This window comes from Myotis daubentonii, chromosome 11 (assembly GCF_963259705.1).
Source record: "Myotis daubentonii chromosome 11, mMyoDau2.1, whole genome shotgun sequence".
NCBI lineage: Eukaryota > Metazoa > Chordata > Mammalia > Chiroptera > Vespertilionidae > Myotis > Myotis daubentonii.
The window spans coordinates 1,242,633-1,263,330 of record NC_081850.1 but is presented as its reverse complement, the minus strand read 5'-3'; the positions used below and the strand labels follow the sequence as shown (position 1 = coordinate 1,263,330).

Genomic DNA, 20,698 nt, shown 5'->3' with positions numbered 1-20,698 from the left:
AGCGTACCAACATCAGAATTATAGGGGTGCCAGAAGAAGAGAGAGGGCAAGATATTGAAAACCTATTTGAAGACATAATGACAGAAAACTTCCCCTACCTGGTGAAAGAAATAGACTTACAAGTCCAGGAAGCGCAGAGAACCCCAAACAAAAGGAATCCAGAGAGGACCACACCAAGACACATCATAATTAAAATGCCAAGAGCAAAAGACAAGGAGAGAATCTTAAAAGCAGCAAGAGAAAGACAGTCAGTTACCTACAAGGGAGTACCCATACGACTGTCAGCTGATTTCTCAACAGAAACCATGCAGGCCAGAAGAGAGTGGCAAGAAATATTCAAAGTGATGAATAGCAAGAACCTGCAACCAAGATTACTTTATCCAGCAAAGCTATCATTCAGAATAGAAGGTCAGATAAAGAGCTTCACGGATAAGAAAAAGCTAAAGGAGTTCATCACCACCAAACCAGCATTATATGAAATGCTGAAAGGGATTCTTTAAGAAGAGGAAGAAGAAAAAGGAACTCTTACCATTTGCCACAGCATGGATGGAACTGGAGAGCAGATAAATACCACAGGATCTCACTCATTTGTGGAATATAATGAACAACATAAACTGATAAACAAGGACTGATCCAGAGACGGAGAGGCATTGATTGGACTGTCGGGCCTTGGAGGGAAGGTAGGGGAGGGTGGGGGTAAGGGGGAAAGATCAACCAAAGGACTTATATGCAAGCATATATGCCTAACCAATGGACACGGACAACGGGGGTGAGGGCATGAGGGGGGGGTGTGGGGGGGTTAGCGGGTAACATGGGACAAGGACACATATGTAATATCTTAATCAATAAAAAATATATTTAAAAAAATTACCATGTTTCTCTTTTATTATATAGGACTAGAGGCCTGGTGCACAAAAATTTGTGCACTTGGTGAAAGAGGGGGGGGGTCCCTCAGCCCGGCCTGTGCCCTCTCGCAGTCTGGGACCCCTCGGGAGATAACTACCTGCTGGCTTAGGCCTGCTCCCGGGTGGCAGAGGGCAGGCCCAATCCCTAGGTGCAGCCCCTGGTCAAGCTGAGAGAAGGGCCGATTGGGGACTTAGGGTGCCGCCCCTGTCATGCACAGAGCAGCGAGGATCGGGAGGTTGCAATGCCACCCTCAGTCACGCTCAGGGTAGGGCTGATTGGGAGGTTGGGGCACCGCCCCATCACACTCAAGGCAGGGTCGATGGGGAGGTTGTGGCACCAACCCCTGTCACGCACAGAGCAGGGCCAATCAGGGGGTTGGGGCACTGCCCTGTCACTCACAGAGCAGGGCCGATCAGGGGGGTTGGGGCTCCACACCCTGTCACGCACAGAGCAGGGCCCATCAGGGGGTTGGGGAGCTCCCCCTGTCACACACAGAACAGGGCCCATTAGGGGGTTGGGGCACCACACCCTGTCACACACAGAGCCGCAGGGCGATCAGGGGGCTTGGGCGCTGCACCCTGTCACGCTGATCCTGGTGCCGGGAGGCCTCTCAGTTCTGCTGATCCCGGTGCTGGAAGGCATATTACCCTTTTACTATATAGGATAGAGGCCTGGTGCATGGGTGGGGGCCGGCTGTTTTGCCCTGAAGGGTGTCCTGGATCAGGGTGGGGGGTCCCCACTGGGGTGCCTGTCCAGCCTGGGTGAGGGGATGATGGCTGTTTGCAGCTGGTCACACACCCTTCAGGGTGAGGGTCCCCACTGGGGTGCCTGGCCAGTCTGGGTCAGGGGCTGAGGGCTGTTTTCAGGCTGGCGGGTGACTGAACCTCCCAACTGCTCCTTTTTTTCTTTTTTCTTTTATTCTGGGCCAGCTTTAGCTCTGAGGCCTCTGCTGCTGAAAGCAGGTATCTGGTTTGTTTGGGTTCTATAATCAAAACACTGTTTCAACTCCAGCTCTGAGATCTCAGCTAGCTCAAAGCAGGTTTCTGGGGTTTTGTTTAGCTTCTATATTTGTAACAATGTTTCAAACTGCAAGCTCAGAGGCCGGCAAGGCAGGCGGGGAACGTTGGTTTCCTCCGTCACTGAAGCAAGCAAGCCTCATGTTAGCTTCAAGCTGCCTGGCTGCCGGCTGCCATCTTGGCTGGCAGTTAATTTGCATATCTCGCTGATTAGCCAATGGGAAGGGTAGCGGACGTACGCTAATTTCCATGTTTCTCTTTTATTAGATAGGACTAGAGGCCCAGCGCATGATTAAATCATGGGTGTGTAGGGTCCCATATGCCTAGCTGCCATCAGGGCCATGTCCGCCACCCCACAATGCCTCACACACTCCATAGCCGCTGCCGGTGCGCTCTGACGCTCCGCGGATGCTTTCGGCACCCCAGTCGTGGTGGGGGGGGAGGGCCCGAGAGGTGCTCCATGAACTTCATGATGACTGGTTGTTTGGTCATTTCGGTCGTGAAGCCTCTGGCCTTCTATGATAGATGAGAATCCAGCAATGTTGGATATAAGAACAATTTACGAAACCCAATAGTGTGCCCTGACCGGTTTTGCTCAGTGGATAGAGCGTCAGCCTGCGGACTGATGGGTCCCAGGTTCGATTCCAGTCAAGTGCATGTACCTTGGTTGCGGGCACATCCCCAGTGCAGGGTGTGCAGGAGGCAGCTGATCGATGTTTCTCTCTCATCGATGTTTCTAACTCTCTATCCCTCTCTCTTCCTCTTTGTAAAAAAAATCAATAAAATATATTTTAAAAAACACCAAACCAAACAAAAAAAAACCAATAGTGTTCTACACTGCAAAAAAGATGCCCCTCACAACAAAAACTGATAACATTTGTAGAAATTAACAGATACTTAAGGTTTTTATAAAGATAATTTCCAAACTCTAGTAAGGCATTAAAAAATTAGAAGAAATGTAGATATTTTCAAAGTAAAGATGTCAAATCTTCCCTACGTAAACCTATAAATTCAATATAATCCCAATAAAAATTCCAGCTAGATTTAAAAATGAAACTTATTATACTTCTTCTACAATGTCAATGGAAGAATAAAAGTCCAGAGAAAGTGAAGCCAATTTTGGTAAAGAGTAAAGGAGGTCAGGGGAAACTGGCCTTCCATGTGCTCAGACATATTACCAAGCCATGTAACTACAATCATTTGTTCCTCAGCAACTCGAGTTAAAGACGAGAATGGAATGTTCACAAATAAATACACATATTGATATATGATAATGGTAGAACCACAGAGCAATGTGGAAAGGATGGACTACTGACTAGGGAAAACTGGCATAGGACATAAGAAAAGTCAGCTGGGCTCTTTAAACTCACTTCATAGGTAACAATGGGCCTGGCAGTCACTAGAGACCTAAATCTAATCTACAAAAGAAGCCAACATAGAGCGAATACAGAGAAAAATATCAAGACCCAAATACTAATCACACCATGAAAAAGTCACAGGTTTAAAACCAATATAATATTTTTAAAAATGACATTATTTGAAGGATACCATCCAAAATGTTAATAGTCAGGTGACTAAGAAAAGATCCTTGTAATGTCTAAAACTTAGGAATTAATATCTAGACATCCAAAAAGGTCTGAAGGGTTAGGTTGGGCAGATAGGACATCACTCTCAAAAAAACAAGCAAAGGAGTCAATAATATTGTAATAACTGTGTATGGTGCCAGTTGGGTACTAAAAATATCGGAGGGAACCATTTTGTAAAGCGTATGATTGTCTAACTGGTATGCTGTACACCTGAAACGAATACAAAATAATACTGAAGGTAAACTGTAATTGAAAAAGAAAAACAAGCAAAAGATATCATAGGAGGGGTTATACTGAGGGACCTTAGGAATCAAAAACACTCATCTTGTATAATCACACAAATGCGAACGAAAACAGACTCCAAACAGAGGGGAGGATCTTATCAAGTAGGGCCAGGTCCATAATGGGTGGGGTACTAGGCAGAGGAGGCCAGGCAGCTCAGGACACCACTAACAAAAATGTGGGGGTACAAAGCACAGAATCCCCCAGAGCTGTTGGGAGCAACAGAAGAAATGTTCACAGAGTGATATGGGCAGATTTTACCCAGAGTTCAATGCAAAGAGGAACAAAGTTTACACGGTATCACAGCCGTATATAGTTTAAAATCAGAACCCACCCACCAACACAATGTACTTTTTAAGAAGTTAACATATGTGAGAACACAGATACCCACTCCATCAGAACAGGTGCCTGTAACTGGGGGACAAGGTGAGAATGAAAGACTCAAAGAGAAGAAATACGCAGACGGCCTGAACAAACCAGTGAGGACGTGCTCTGAGCTCTTTAATCTGCACTCTGCCCTGAACGTCCCAATCAAGAATTAGAAAGTAAGGGAAGAAAAGAGAAAATCAGGAAATCATTAGGAAGCTAAATCAGCTTTAACTCCATTGTGTCCATTGGGCAAGGTTCAAGTACAGCGCACAGGGCCTGGGCACAGACCCCAGCCTCTGGGGCTTGTGTCACAGCAGTGCAGCCAGGGGAAAACCATTGTAACCAGGCTTCTGCTTCCTTAACTACAAAATGAGAAGTAGGATTCAATGACCTAATCTATAAGGTTGTTTCCAGCTCTTTCTAGATCCTATGAGTTCATAGTTCTTCAGTAAACATTAAAAAGCAGACACCCAAATTGAAAATAAATCGTATAGATGTTTTCCTTATAATTACCAACTTTAGCAAAGGCAATCTTTCTCCAATAAAAAATAAACTAAAAATATTTAGGACCAACACAATTCTCAGAACTGTAAGAAAAGAAAAAAATTGCAGTCTAAATCCCCTTTCAACATTAATTCTATAGTGCTACTTCTTAGACAATTATAGACCTAATGATGAAAAGATCTGTTTTATAAGGATGGCAGAGCTTGCCAATATTTTAAATGACATGGGTATGAGTCTCAAAGCTGGTCTTTCCTTCTTGAGAATTCTTCTATTACAGAAGGATGCCAACATCCAAGAACACCATACCTTTCCAGCTGACACATGGCCCTGGCTTCCTGTTGTGATCGTGTTCCTCTAATGGTGTCCTATCCACCTGAATTCCAGAATCCTCTCTGCTCCAGGGCTGTGTATCATCTTCATCCTCGCTTTCTTCTGACCAATTCTGATGAAGAAAGGAAAAGCACCTATCCTTAGAAGGTGTAACAACAGAAGCAACTTATATTAAAAGATTAGGAAAATTTCAGAGGAAAAGCAGCAACTATACCAAATGAACTTTTTCTAAATGTCTTGAATGGATGGAATTATTTTTGGTGACAAAAATCCCGTCACAGTTCTTTAAAGGATACTTTCCATTCAATTTCCTAGTACTAATGATTTCATATAAAATCTTAATAAATCCCCCATAATAAACTACTCTACTTCACTGAAGAGAGTTTCTGTTTTAGTTAAGTTGCTGCAGGACAGAAGAACCCATAAAAGTCATCTATATCACTTGGAAGGTATTTGTATTTTCAATAGGAAAACTATTGACACTTACCGGTGTGTCTATATTTGGACTAAGGTCAATTTCTTCACCTTCCATTAAGTATTTCCCCCAGTCAAAATCATCTTTCTTTTCTAAAATGTAACAGGAGAATCCCATCAGTTTTATCAAATATGTGTGGGGAAAAAATCCACCCCAAAACTATAGGGAAAAGTCTACCAAAACTCAAAATAAAACTTGGAAATGTTTCTAATACATTTAAATTTCTTTTATAAAAAGTAATTTTTCTCTTTATATAATTGAGATTAGTTCAATTTACAAAGTCAGAATTTACATTTTAAATGAAAATTTGCAATTGCAATTGTATACAATGCAACAGAAATATTTTAGTTTCACAGATTTTTACAAAGTTTATAAAAACCAATTAAGCATTAAAAATAATTTCTTTGCTATATATTACAGTATCTGAAAACATACCCACTTCTTTATCTCTTGGCATTTCCACGTAATTGCTGTTTGAAGGAGAGTCAGAAAGACATAGGAGAAGTGACAGTATGGAATAATGCGCATCTGTCTTTAAAACCAAAAAGAAAAAGAAAAAAGAATATGAGCCACTGAGGTTGGTAAGAGCTTTTAAAATCAGTTTGAGTAAAGAAAAGATAATCCCATGACTGTTATGTACCCAATTTTTTTCTAGATTGAGAAAACATGAATTATCCTATATAATAAAAGACAGCCTAATGTGCAAATGGTCCCCTCAACCAGGAGTTCTGCTGGGAATTTGATCGCTTGCTATGATGTGTGCTGACCACATGGCAGGCGTTGGCGACGTGGCGCTGGCAACGGGCAGCAGTGGAGGCACTGCAGGCCCCAATGGGCCCCGACAAGAGTGGGACTGGGGCGGGATGGTGGAGCAGGTGAATGGGTAGCACCAGGCAAAGGTGGGTGCGAGCCACTGGTCACCGGGCAGGGGCCAAATGCTCCGCCGCCGCTAGTCACCCTGCGATCGGATCAGCGAGGCGATTGGGCCCCACAGGCTGCAACCAGCAGCAGTGGTGGGGGGTGGGGCCACCGCCAGGCTCCCTCAGTGCCTGGGAGCCAGGCAGCAACACGATTGGCAGGGCAATTGGGGCCCTGGAGGCAGCACCCTGCACCCAGGTGCTGAGGGAGAAACAGCAAACTGCAATTTTAAAGTATTTCTTCTAATTATTTTCCTTTCAGTGTGCACGAATAAGTGCACCAGGCCACTAGTTACCTAAATAAAACCTAACCTCTAAACTATTCTTTGGAATTTTATTTTTCAATTACAGTTTACATTCAATAGTATTTTGTACTAGTTTCAGGTATAAAGTGATTCCCCCGATATTTCAATCACCCACCTGGCACCACACATAGTTATCACAATATTGCTGACTATATTCCCTACGCCATATTTACTTTCTGTTGTGATCTTGTTCTTCTAATGGTGTCCAATTCTGATGAAGAAAGGAAAAACACCTATCCTTAGACATCCCCAGGATGTCTATTCTGTAACTGCCAATGTGTACTTCTTAATCCTTTCACCTTTTTCACCTAGTCCTCCAAACCCCATCTCCTCTGGCAACCACCAGTCTCTTCTCTGTATCTATGAGCTTGTTTCTGTTTTGCTTATTTTGTCCTTTAGACTACACGTGTAAGTGAAATAAGATGGTATTTGTCTTTCTCTGCCTGACTTATTTCACTCAGCATAACACCCTTTTACTTAGGTCCGTCCATGCGGTTATGAATGGTTAAGAGTTCATTATTTAGTGGCCAATGAATAGTCCATTATATATGTACCGCTCTATTTTTTATACTTCAAATGTGCATACGTAGGGAACCTGTCAAAAATGCATTACCTAAATCATAATGAGGAATCATCAGACACACCTAAATTGAGAGACAAGTTACCAAATAATTGGCCCGTGCAGGTCAAGAAAAAGAAAGGCTAGGGAACGAATCCAGATTAGAAATCAATTGCTGAACCTGAGCAAGGGAGCATACGAGTTCCTTTTACCATTCTTTTTTTAAAAAAAATTTATTGTTTATTTATTTAAATCTTTATTGATCAGATAATTACAGTTTTTCCTCATTTTCCCCCCCATTAGCTCCCCTCCACTCGGTTCCCACTCCACCTTCTGCCCTTACCCCCCCCACCCCACCACCACTGTCCTCATCCATAGGTGTACGATTTTTGTTCAGTCTCTTCCCACACCCCCACAGCCCTTTCCCCATGAGAACTGTCAGTACACTCCCTTTCTATGCCCCTGATTCTATTATATTCACCAGTTTATTCTGTTCATCAGATTATTTATTCACTTGATTTTTAGATTCACTTGCTGATAGATATGTATTTGTTGTTCATAATTTTTATCTTTACCTTTTTCTTCTTCTTCCTCTTCTTAAAGAATACCTTTCAGCATTTCATATAATACTGGTTTGGTAGTGATGAACTCCTTTAGCTTTTTCTTATTTGTGAAGCTCTTTATCTGATCTTCAATTCTGAATGATAGCTTTGCTGGGTAAAGTAATCTTGGCTGTAGGTTCTTGCTATTCATTACTTTGAATATTTCTTGCCACTCCCTTCTGGCCTGCATAGTTTCTGTTGAGAAATCACCTGACAGTTGTATTTCGGCTGACAGTGAGAAATTGAGGAATTGACCTCCAGGCCAATTGGCTGTGAGAATCAGCTGTGTCTACAGTGGGAGAACTTCTGTGCTGAAGACACCCTTATGAGGCAAGACTTGCTTCAGTGGGGCTTTGGTGCTCACTGAGTCTGCCCCCTGAGTGTGTCCCTTATGGATCTGAGGAGTTGTAATCTGGATGGTCCCACTCTGACCACTGGGTACACTGGCACTTGGATCTAAGGAGGTGCTAATTTAGCCTCTGCCTGAGGCTACCCAGCAGGAGCGACGGAGAGATCTGCAGATTCCTCTTCTTTGTTTGGGATTTGGAGGTGCCCAGATGAGGCCCAGCTGTGAAGCAATGCAAGCTGCTGTGAGGCTTTGGGCCTTCTTTTGTAAGTTCTGGGTCTCTCTGACCCAGCTGCAGTTTGTTTGGAAATTTTAGATTGCAAAGGGCCAGGTCATTCATATGCAAAAGCCTCTGCACACATCTTAGGTGGGGCAGGGTCTCAGGGAATCAACAGGGCAGAGCAAACAGCTATGGCTGATCCTCAGCCCTGCCCTAAGAGGTCCTGGGTCTCAGTGTCCCACGGTAATCGCTGCAAACACCTCCGAGAGAAAGCCGCCCTCGAGTTCCACCCGCTGCCAGACAGTCCCGTTTCTCCCCCTATGAGTCTGGACAACCGGAGACTCGCCCAGAACTGGAGTCGGGGCCATCGGGAGCTTGTGTCTCCCTCCCGTTTGAAAAAGACAGCCATGTCCTCAGTTGCCAGCCCTTTTCCGCGTGCGCCTCCGTACCTCTGCACTTTACTTCCGCACCTCCTGAGTCTCTGGTTTCTCCTCCCTTTTACTATTCTTTAACTTTTCTTTATATTTCTTTAAAACTTAAATTATATTTAAAAAATTATATTTAGAAAGTCACAAGAACAAAAACATTGCAAATTTGCATATCTCCCTGATTAGCCAATGGGAAGGGTAGCGAATTTACGGTTAATTACCATGTTTCTCTATTATTAGATAGGACTAGAGACCAGGTGCACGAAATTCGTGCATGGGGTTGGGGGAGTGGGTGTGTCCCTCAGCCCAGACTGTATCCTCTCCAACCTGGGATCCCTCTCACAATCCAGGACTGCTGGATCCCAACCGCATGCCTTCCTGCCTGCATGATCGCCCCTAACCACTACCCTGCCAGCCTGATTGACACCTAACTGCTCCCCTGACGGCCCAATTGCCCCTAACTGCCCTTCCCTGTAGGCCTGGTTGCCCCCAACTGCCCTCCCCCTGCAGGCCTGGATTCCCCCCAACTGCCCTCCCCTGCTGGCCATCTTATGTCCATGTGGGGGCGGCCATCTTGTGTGTTGGAATGATGGTCAATTTGCATATCACTATTTTATTGGATAGGATAGACTAGGGGCCCAGTGCACAAATTTGTGCACCTTGAAAATAACTGTGGGCTGCGAGGTTGCAGCAGGCACAAGGGTGAGTCTCGGCTCATCATCTGCACCCCCGCCCAGCCCCTCCTGCTGCGGCCCCCGGTTCCATCTACTGGCAGCCCTGCTCCCACCGCCGCTCCTAGCATTGATGGTGCCAGCCTGCTCATACCCGCTGATGGCATGGAGCAATTGGAGCCGGTGCCCACAGTGGGTGCGAGTGGTTGCCGCTGCCCTGATCAGCCCTCAGGAGCAGGGGAAAGTGAAGAAGCCCTTAGGAGGGATCAGGGCCAGCAGCTGCCACTGGCACTCGCTGATGGCACTGAGTGGTTGGGACTGGCGCTGGGCACTGGCAGTGGGTGTGAGAGGCGGCTTCGGCGCTGGCTGTGAGTGGGGCCAGTGCCAGAAGTGGGTGCGAGTGGTGGCTCCAGTGCCGGCAGCAGGTGTGAGTGGGGCTGGCGCCAGCAGCAGATGTGAACGCCGAGTGGGACCGTGGCACGTGGGAGCAAAGAATTTTCAGTAACCACCAGAGGTCACCCCAATGACAGCGACCGGTGCCCTGCCTTGGTCTGGCGCCCCTGCTCACCTGTTCCACCAGCCAGCCACGGCCAAGGCCCACTACTTTCCACACACAACCCCTGGTGGTCATAGCACGTCACAGCGACCAGTTGTTCGGTTGTTTGTTTGTTTTGCTGTTCGGTCTATTTGCATATTAGTCTTTTGTTATATAGGATATTAAGCAATCCAGTATATAAAAATCAATATAAAAATGAATTACATTTTTATATGCTAGCAATAAGCAATCTGCAAATGAAATTAAGAAGACAATTCCCTTCATAATAGCACCAAACAGAATAAAATATTTAGGAATAAACATAAAAAAAAATGCAAGATATATACCTGGAAAAATAAAATTGCTAAGCACAATTAAAGATGATTTATCAAATTAAAAGGATGCAGACTAACATTCACGGATTAGACTTAATATTGACAAGATTGTGTATTAGTTTCCCTGGATTGTCAGAACAAAATACGACAAACTTAAAATAAATTTTAATGGCTTAAAATACATTTACTCTCTCACATATGGGAGTCTGAAGTCTAAGATCAAGAGTTGGCATCTCAGCCCTGGCTGGTGTGGCTCAGTTAGTTGGCGTGTCATCCCATACACTGAAAGGTAGCAGATTTGATTCCTGGTCAGAGCACATACTTGGGTTGCAGGTTCAATCCCTGGCTGTGGTCGGGACGCATGTGGGATGCAACTGATCTCTCTCTCTCTCTCTCTCCCCCTCTCTCTCTAACAAGTAATGAACATGTCCTCGGGTAAGGATGGCAGTTTCAGGCCCTTCTGAAGCTGAGGGGAGAGGATGCCTTCCCTCCCAGCTCCCGCTGATGCTGGCAATCGTGGCGGTCCTCCAGCAGCCGCACCATTCCTCCCGTAGCAGCACCACTCCAGTATCTGACTCAGCATCACACAGTGTTCTCTGCGTCAGTTCAAATGTTTATTTTCTGATAAGGGCACCAGTCAATTGTCCTGCACCAGTATGACTTGATGCTAACTTGCTCACATGGTAAAGGACCTGGTAAGGTCACATTCACAGGTATCAGGAGACAGAACTTGAACATATTTCTTGGGGGGACCAAGTTCAAGCCAACTAATGGCAATATCCCCCCTCCACCAAATATCTACAGATTCAGCACAAAGCCTGCCAAAACACCAGGAGGCTTTTTACAGAAATTTAGCTGATCCGAAAATGTGTCTGGAAATTCAAAGGGTTCAGAATAGAAAAAACAATTTTGAAAAAGTTAAAGAACTTATACTATCTGGTTCCAAAACTACCTATAAAGCTATAGTAATAAAGACAGTGTGGGTGTGAAGATGGCAGCCGAATAGGAAGATCTGTCGTGCACCTCGTCCCAGGGCCAGATTGGAAATACAACTAAATTGGAGAACATTCACCTGGGATTCCCACCTGAGGAGGAGACATATCAGTGAAGGACAGAGAACACCCGGAGACCAGGAGGAAGGGCAAGGTCTCGAGAGGAGCGGAGCCAGCTCCCAGGGGCGGCAGGCTGGCAGGCCGAGAGAGGAGGGAGCGCTGGGCTGCGGGAGGGGCTGTTCCCTCAGAAGATAGAGGCCCGGAGCCTGGGATGGGCTGCAAGCTGTGAGCACCAGGGGCGGGATGGGCTGCAAGCCGTGAGCAGCAGGGCCGAGACCGGCAGCCTGGGCAACACCCAGCCTGATAGGCAGCGGGGCTGCTGGAGCGGGTTAGGAAGAAAGCCGCGGTTTCGTTGTTTGGTTTTTAACCCAGAGCCAGGAGTTTTCATTTGCAGCTACTCACCAGAGCTTTGGGAGACATGGACTGGAGGTGCCTAAGGAGGGGCTGGGGTGGGAAGCACTGGGGGGGGGGGGGGGGCCTTGGAAAAGCAGAAGCTGGGAGCATCTGGTCGTAGGCTATGGGGCGCGGCTACAGTGTTTGGACAGGTTCAAGCCTCCGACTAATGAGAGGGCACAGTCCTCTCGTGGCCACGTGCAAGTCCCAGCTGGAGGGCAGAGCCTTCCCAGCACAATTATAGCCAACAGCTATAGCGTAAGCTTGAACCTGTGGTCCGAACACGTGGCCCCACGTGCCTGTGTGATAGAGTTCAGGTGCAAGTAGTTGAGTAGGACTGAAACCAACGAGAATGCTGTAAACATCTTGATCACACCCCTACTTTGCCTCGTAGCATCTACTATAAAATAAAGACACGGCTTGTGGGCGCTGTCGCTGTCTCCTCATCAGGGAGGCAGCGTCCCACCGAGACCCAGCTTTCATTCTCTTGTCTCTTCTCAATCCTTTCATCACCCCCCCTCAGGATCACCCTTGGCTGTGCTGGCGCGACCCAGTAGGCCCCCAAACTGAAACAGCCATTTTTCCCGAGAGGAGCTGGCCACTCACAGCAGCCACAGGGCAGGGAAAGGGAAACCCCTGCTCTGAGGACACAGCCGCCCGCCTCGGGAGCCCTGCTGCCACCCCTGCACGGTGAGTTTCTCAGAGGAAACACGGGCAGAGGCCAAGCCTACGGCTGAGCAGTCTCCAGAGCATCCGTGACTGGCCTGGGGGAGGGGCCGCCCGCCACACTATCCCTGGAACCAGATGGTAATTTACCTAAACTCCGAGCTCCCAGCCGACCCCGCTGGACTCCACACAGGGACCTCTGTCCAGCCAAGGGCAGAGTAATACTTTGGGCCACTCACAGAGGAGCAGCTCTGGGACAGGGAAACACCCACCACATTCCATGAAAGCTGAACAGCACCTTCCCTGCCTAAAGCCCCTTCAGAAACAGACTTCTGAGCGGTTAAGATTGACAGCTGGCTGACAGGCAGAGGCGGGACCTGAGGAACCAGGGGCAGTGTGCTGACCAGCCACCTGCTTCAGAGGGCAGATTGGCCCTCCTGCTGGCAGCCAAGTCCTGTGGAGACAGACACAAACAGTAGATCAGTGGATCGCTGGGAGCCTCAAGCAGAAGCTGAAGGCCAAAGGTCAGCATTTGGCAGTGGCCAGCACCTAAGCACTAACAGGAAGCCCAGAATCAGCAGACAGAAGAGTGGGGTCCAAAGCAAGCTCCCATGGGGCACGAAACTCGGCTAAAACAAATGCCACTTCACTTTTTTCACTTTTACTTTTTTCCTCTCCCTTTTTTTCCTTTTCTCTTTCCTTTCTTTATCTAATGGCTTTATTGATTTACTAGAGGCCCGGTGCATGAAAATTTGTGCACTGCAGGGGTGGGGGTCCCCCCCTCAGCCCAGCCTGCCCCCTCTCACAGTCTGGGAGCCCTGAGGGAAGCGGGCCTAAGCCGCAGACTGGCCTCCCCCTGCAGGAGGCAACCGGCCGATTATGGGAAGGCGCTGCCCTCATCACCCCCACTGCTGCTGCTGCCACTGCTGGCTGCCATGGCTGCCAGCCATCGGCCCTCGCTTCTTAGTGCTGGCTCCGCCCCTCACCCACCAGTGGGTGGGGGGCAATCTAGGGCCAGGCCGGCTGGGGGAGAGGCTGTGGGAGGTTGAGGCACAGCAGGTCACACCCCGTCCAGTCTCTGCGGAGGTGGCGGCGTGGGCCCAATGCCTCTGTGGCTGCCTCTGTGGAAGGGGCCATGGTGCTGGATCGGCCTGTGCTGAGGCCTCTGCGAAAGGGGCGGCGGTGCCACCGGCTCGCAGCCACTGTGGTTTGTCCGGGTGGACGTCTGAAAGATGTCCAGTCTAATTAGCATATTACGCTTTTATTAGTATTACTAGGGGCCCGGTGCACGAAATTCGTGCACTGGGTGTGTGTGGGGGGAGAGTGTCCCTCAGCCCAGCCTGCCCCCTCTCACATACTGGGAGCCCTCAGGCGTTGACCCCCATCACCCTCCAATCGCAGGATCGGCCCCTTGCCCAGGCCTGACGCCTCTGACAGAGGTGTCAGGCCTGGGCAGGGGACCCTCATTTCCCCCCATCACTGGTTCTGCCCCCAGCCCAGGCCTGATGCCTCAGCCAGAGGCGTAGACCCCCATCACCCTCTGATCACCTGATCGGCCCCTTGCCCAGGCCTGACGCCTCCGCCAGAGGTGGCAGGCTTGGACAGGGGACCCCCATCTCCCCCCGATCACTGGCTCTGGCCCCCGCCCAGGCCTGAGGCCTCTGGCCCAGGAATAATGCCTGGGCAGGGGACCCCCATCTCCCTCTGATCACTTGCTCCACCCCCTGCCCAAGCCTGACGCCTCTGACCCAGGCTTCAGGCCTGGGCAAGGGGACCATCATATCCCCCCAATCCCCGGCTCAGCCCCCCGCCCAGGCCTGATGCCTCGGCCAGAGGAGTTGACCCTCATCACCCTCCGATCACCAATCACCGGATCGGCCCCTTGACCAGGCCTGAGGCCTCCGGCTCGGGCAGCGGGGACCCACAGCTGCAGCGGCCCCGCGACCGTGGGCTCCGCTTTAGGCCCAGGCAAGGGACCCCTAGCTCCCGGGACTGCCAGCTTCGACCGTGCCCAGCTCCCATCGCTGGCTCCACCCCTACTTCCTGCTATCACTGGCCAGGGCGGAAAAGGCGCCTGATTCTCCGATCATGGCTGGGGGGCAGGGCAAAGGCGGCCCTGGGGCCGCCTTTGCCCTGCCCCCCAGCTCTTAGCTCCCCCCTGGGTTTCCTATCACTGTCAGTGGCAGGGGGCTTCTTCCTGCTTTCCCTTTGGCCTCCCTGCATTGTGCCTACATATGCAAATTAACCGCCATCTTGTTGGCAGTTAACTGCCAATCTTAGTTGGCAGTTAACTGCCAATCTTTGTTGGCAGTTAACTGTCAATCATAGTTGGCAGTTAATTTGCATATAGCCCTGATTAGCCAATGAAAAGGGTATCGTCGTACGCCAATTACCATTTTTCTCTTTTATTAGTTTAGATATTCTACTCTGTTGTTTCACTTATATATCTAATGTTACACTTCCCTTCTCCTACCCCCCCCCATTTTTCATTACTCAATTTTTTTCTTCTCTTTTCATTTTCTACTGCTTTCTTTTTAAAAAAATATATATATTTTATTGATTTTATTTTTTTTTTACAGAGAGGAAGGGAGAGGGATAGAGAGTTAGAAACATTGATGAGAGAGAAACATCGATCAGCTGCCTCCTGCACACCCCCTACTGGGGATGTGCCCACAACCAAGGTGCATGCCCTTGACCGGAATCGAACCTGGGACCCTTCAGTCCGCAGGCCGACACTCTAGCCACTGAGCCAAACCGGTCAGGGTGTTCTACTGCTTTCTCATCTTTTTTCTTTTTCTTATTTTGGGGATATCTGCTTTTTACACTATTTTCCCTTTCAAATTTTTTTCTTTTCTTTTCTCCTTTATTTTAAACCATTTTCCTTCCCCCATATCCTTTAATTCTTTATTCTTATTTTCTTTATTTCAGCTCTGCACCTACATATTCTGTCCCCTCCTTTTCTTTTGGTTTTGTGTTTGTGCTTTTGTTTGTTGTTTGTTTTGTTTTCTCCTCGTGCTTTTTCCATCTTTTTTTCTATTATTCTTACTCTCTTTCCTCTGTCCTAATTCTCTCTTCTCTGGTGGTTGCTTTTGTTGGTGCTGTAGGGGTCTTGTGTATTTTTTTGTTTTATTTCTTCTGATTCATATTTTGTCATGTTGTATTTTGTTCTGTTTGGGCAGCACTTTCACAACAGCTCTCACAATGTGGTTGTGGGTGAGCACATAGTCAGCTAGCCTGAGAGGAGACTCTATCCATGACAGGCCAACAACATTCAAGACCCCACTACAACAGGAGAACCCAAATAACTCAAGTAGGGGGGCTTTCTAGAGCGCACAATTCAGGAGAATTGAGACTGCACCACTGGATTCCACAAAACACCTGCTACATAAGGCCACCCAACAAAATCTGGGAGGTACAGCAGTCTCATCTAATATACAGAAACAAAAACAAAGGGACAGCAAAAATAAGGAAATAAAAAAACAACCCCCAAATGAAAGTAAAGGAGAAATCACCAGAAAATGAACTAAATGAAATGGAAGTAAACAATTTGTCAGATAAAGAATTCAGAGTAATGGTAACAAGGGTGTCAAACAATTCAGTGAGAACTACAAGCAACTTAATGAGTATTATTCAGGTCTTAATGAGAGCTACACCAACATGAAAACAAAGGTTGAAACAACAAATGAGAATAGATTGGAAGTGAGGAATGACAGCTGACATAAAGAATACCCTGGAAGGATTTAACAGTGGACTTAGAAGAGGCTGAGGACCGTATCAGTGAATTACAAGATAACGTAGAAAAACACAGCCATTCAGAGCAGTGCATGGAGAAAAAAGTGGAAAGCAGGAGAGTCTAAGCTTTGGAAAAACATGAAATGTCACATTAGCATTATAGTGTACCAGAAGGAGCAGAATGTGAGAAAGGAATAGAGAACCTGTTCCAAGAAATAATGGCAGGAGAAAATGGCAGCTGAACAGGCAGACCTGTCGGGCACCTCATCACAGGGCCAGGCTGGAAATACCACTAAATTGGAGAACATACACCTGGGATTTCCAACTGTGGTCCAGCTGAAGAGTGACTTATAACACGGAAGAAAGAAGGCACTTGGAGATCTGTAGAAAGGGCAAGATCTAGAGAGGTGGGGAGCCCAGAGAGGAGGGTGCTGAGCTACGGGGAGAACTGTTTCGGGGCACAGGCAGGGCTCCACACACCACCTGCGGTGGCAGTGCTGCTGACCTGACCGGCGGGGCTTCCCAACCTGTGGCAGTGTGACCCGAAGCACCCGTATCTCCAAGCAGCTATGAGAGGTCGCAGGACTGCTGGCAGCAGCCGTCCAGACCCAGCAGACCAGAGCCAGTGAGGGAGAGCAGCAGTTTCGATTGCCCTTTTTTTCTCTAAACACAGAGCACAGGAGACTTCATTTGCAGCTACACACCCAGGCAGTGGCTCAGGAGGGAGGTGTGGACGTGAGGTGACTGAGGAGAGGCGAGAGGGAAGCAGGGCAGGGTGACCTGGAAAAGCAGGAGCCAGGAGTGCTGCAATGGGTTGTTCATAGGCTTCCAAACCAAAACGGCCATTTTCCCTGGGAGGAGCTCCCTGCTCCCAACACCCAGAGAGCAGGTAAAGGCCCCCCATCCAGCCTGCCACACCTGCACTTGGAGGGTCACTGCGAAACAAAGGCAGAGGCCACGCTAAGGGCCTGAGCAGTCTCAAGGAGCCCCCGGGGATCGGACTGGAAGAGGAGCCGTCCACTCGACTACTCTGAGAACCGGACTGATTAAACCTCCAGGGTCGTAGCTGACCTCACTGGTCTCCACACAAGGAGACCTGTCCAGTCGGGGACAGAGTAACGTTTTGGGCCACTCATGGAGGAGTAGCTCTGACACAGGAAACACACCCTTCATATTCCCTGAAAGCCAAACAGCACTTCCCCTGTCTAAAGCCTTGTGAGAAACAGACCCTTGAGAGATTAAGACTGACAGCTGGTAGACAAAGAGAGCAGACTGGCCCCTCCTGCTTGCAGCCAAGGCCTGTGGAAACAGACACAAGCAGTGGAGCGGTGGATTGCTTGGAGCTTCAAGCAGGTGCTAAAGGCCAGAAGACGTGCCCAACAGTGGTTAAGTCCTCACAGAACTGGCAGACAGAACAGAAGAGTGGGGTCCTACTCCAGCTGCCTTGGGGCACTAGGCTCGGCTGAAGTGAATGAGACTTCACTTTATTTATTTTTTGCACCCCCTTCTTCTGTTTGCCTCCCATTCTTTCTTCTTTTCTTTCTTTTTTCCTCTTTTTAAAATTGACCTTTACCTATCTGCTATATTGATTTGCTATTATTCTAGTCCAGCCATGGGCAAACTATGGCACGCTTGAAATGAATAAAAAACTAAAAAAAAAAAAAAGACCGTACCCTTTTATGTAATGACTAGAGGCCCGGTGCACAAAAATTTGTGCACTCGGGGGGGAGGGGGGCTCCCTCAGCCAGGCCTGTGCCCTCTCGCAGTCTGGGACCCCTCGGGAGATAACGACCTGCTGGCTTAGGCCTGCTCCCGGGTGGCAGAGGGCAGGCCCAATCCCTAGGTGCAGCCCCTGGTCAGGCTCAGAGCAGGGCCGATCGGGGAGTTGGGGCGCCGTCCCCTGTCACACTCAAGGCAGGGTCGATGGGGAGGTTGTGGAGCAACCCCCGTCACACACAGAGCAGGGCCAATCCGGGGGTTGTGGCCCCGCCCCCTGTCACACACAGAGCAGGGCGATCAGGGGGTTTGGGCGCTGCCCCCTGTCACGCTGATCCCGGTGCTGGGAGGCATATTACCCTTTTACTATATAGGGTAGAGGCCTGGTGCATGGGTGGGTGCTGGCTGGTTTGCCCTGAAGGGTGTCCTGGATCAGGGTGGGGTCCCCACTGGGGTGCCTGGCCAGTCTGGGTGAGGGGCTGAGGGCTGTTTTCAGGCTGGGGGTGACTGAAGCTCCCAACCGCTCCTTTTTTTTTTTTTTTTTTTTTTTATTCTGGGCCAGCTTTAGCTTGAGGCTTGGCTCCAGCTCTTAGGCCTCCGGCTGAAAGTAGGTTTCTGGCCTTTGCTTACAATGTTGCCAATCTGCTGGCTGAAGTTGGGCGTATTTGTTACAATGTTTCTTAAACTGCCCGCTCAGAGGCAGCGGCAGGCGGGGACGTTGGTTTCCTCCGTCACTGGGGCAACCAAGCCTCATGTTAGTTTCAAGCTGCCTGGCTGCCGGCCGCCATCTTGGCTGACAGTTAATTTGCATATCTCGCTGATTAGCCAATGAAAAGGGTATCGGTCGTACGCCAATTACCATGTTTCTCTTTTATTAGATAGGATGTTTACTTTGAATTTATATTAGTTCACACAAACACTCCATCCATGCTTTTGTTCCGGCCCTCCAGCCAGTTTAAGAACCCATTGTGGCCCTCGAGTCAAAAAGTTTGCCCACCCCTGTTCTAGTCTCTGTTGGGCTCATATATCTAATTTCCTCTTCCCTGTTCCTACTCAATTTCCCTTTCTCTTTTCTTTTTATTTCACTACTCAATTTTAAAATTTTTCTCTCTTCTTTTTCTTTTCTTCTTCTAATTTCTTAACTTGTTTCATTTCATAAATTTAGGTCTATCTGCTCTATTCTCCTATCCAAATTTTTTTCCTTGTCTTCTCATTCCTGCCCCCACCCCTTTATTCTAAACCAGGGGTCCTCAAACTACGGCCCGCGGGACACATGCAAATACAAATATTGTATTTGTTCCCGTTTTGTTTTTTTTCTTCAAAATAAGATATGTGCAGTGTGCACAGGAATTTGTTCATAGTTTTTTTTAAGCTATAGTCCGGCCCTCCAACAGTCTGAGGGACAGTGAACTGGCCCCCTGTTTAAAAAGTTTGAGGACCCCTGTAAAACCATGGTCCTCCCCCTATTCCTCTAATTCTTTAACCTTATTTTCTTTATTTAAGCTCTGTATCTACAAATTGTGCCCCCCACCCACCTTTTCTGGGTGTTTTTGTTTGTGCTTTTTGCTTTATTTGTTTTTGTTTTGTTGTGTTCCTCCACATATTTTTTCTTTTTGTTCCATCATTCTTGCTCTCTTTTCTCTTTCTTAATTCTCTTTTCTCTGGTGGTCATGGGACTATAGGCGTCTTGTATACATTCTTGTTCTCTTCCCTCTGTTTTGTGTCATCTTGTATTTTGTGCTGTTCAGACAGCACCTCCTCAATGGCTGGCACGACATGGAAGGAAGTGAGACACATAATCAGACACCCTGAAAGGAGACTCCATCCACGAATGGGACAATAACATTCAAGACACAACTACAGAGAACCAAGATGGCAGCGTAGGGAGTAGACCTGTGTGTGCTGCCTCCCACAACATCATTGAAACTACCAACTATAAGACAAACAACCACCACTCAGAACCATGGGGAAGTTGGCCCAGTGGGAGTTCTACAACTGGAAGGAAAGAAAGAAGCGCAGTGAGACTGAGTAGGAGCTACAGAGCCACCAAAAACAGAGGTACACAGTCACCGCCAGGTTGGCTGCAACTGGATGAGCGGTTTTTTTTCAATTGGATTGCTCGGGGCGGGGCTCTGAGGCCCTAGACCCCACGGGAAGAAGCGGCACAGCCTTGCAGCAGTCGGAAAGCGAGGGAGGCTCTGGCACACAGCTGCTCGCCGGCACTGGGGGACGCCAAGTCCCAAGTCCCAGAGTCCCGAAGAGGCGAGGAGCCACAGAGACGCCGCCATTGCTATTTGCTCCGCCCTGGCAACTCCCCGAGACCCAGCCCTAATCAATTTACATCCCCATCCAAGCTGTGCCAGGTGCACAAAAAGACCCACCTGCACTTTTGCAGCCTAACCCAACAAATTGCAGACTTCAACTGCTCGCAGCCATGGGAGACACACTCAAGAAGCAGACCCGGGAGAACCAAGATGGCGGCGTAAGGAAGAGACCTGTGCGCGCTGCCTCCCACAACAACATTGAAACTACCAACTATAGGACAAACAGCGATCATACGGAACCATGGGAAAGCTGGCCCAGTGGAGGCTCTACAACTGGAAGGAAAGAAAGAAGAGCACTGAGACTGAGGAGGATGTGCAGAGGCACCAAGTACAGAGCCCAACCCAGCAGGCTGCAGATTTCGGCTCCTCGCATAGAAAGAAGAGCATTGAGACTGAGGAGGATGTGCAGAGGCACCAAGTACAGAGTCT

The 20,698-nt window shown here is 48.3% G+C and overlaps 1 protein-coding gene across 6 annotated transcripts in view; it reads right to left on the bottom strand.

Annotated features, from left to right (window-relative positions):
• Positions 1–20,698, bottom strand: part of TUBGCP5 (tubulin gamma complex component 5) — a 117,261-nt gene that overhangs the window by 71,379 nt on the left and 25,184 nt on the right. For 4 of the 6 annotated variants that reach the window (XM_059656263.1, XM_059656262.1, XM_059656260.1 and 1 more), the window contains exons 4-6: positions 5,904–6,000; positions 5,481–5,560; positions 4,970–5,105 (exon numbers count right to left, since the gene is read on the bottom strand). In XM_059656263.1, coding sequence (XP_059512246.1) covers positions 4,970–5,105; positions 5,481–5,560; positions 5,904–6,000 — 313 coding nt within the window. The remainder of the gene's footprint in view (positions 1–4,969; positions 5,106–5,480; positions 5,561–5,903; positions 6,001–20,698) is intronic. The other 2 variants (XM_059656265.1, XM_059656261.1) reach the window with 2 other exon arrangements.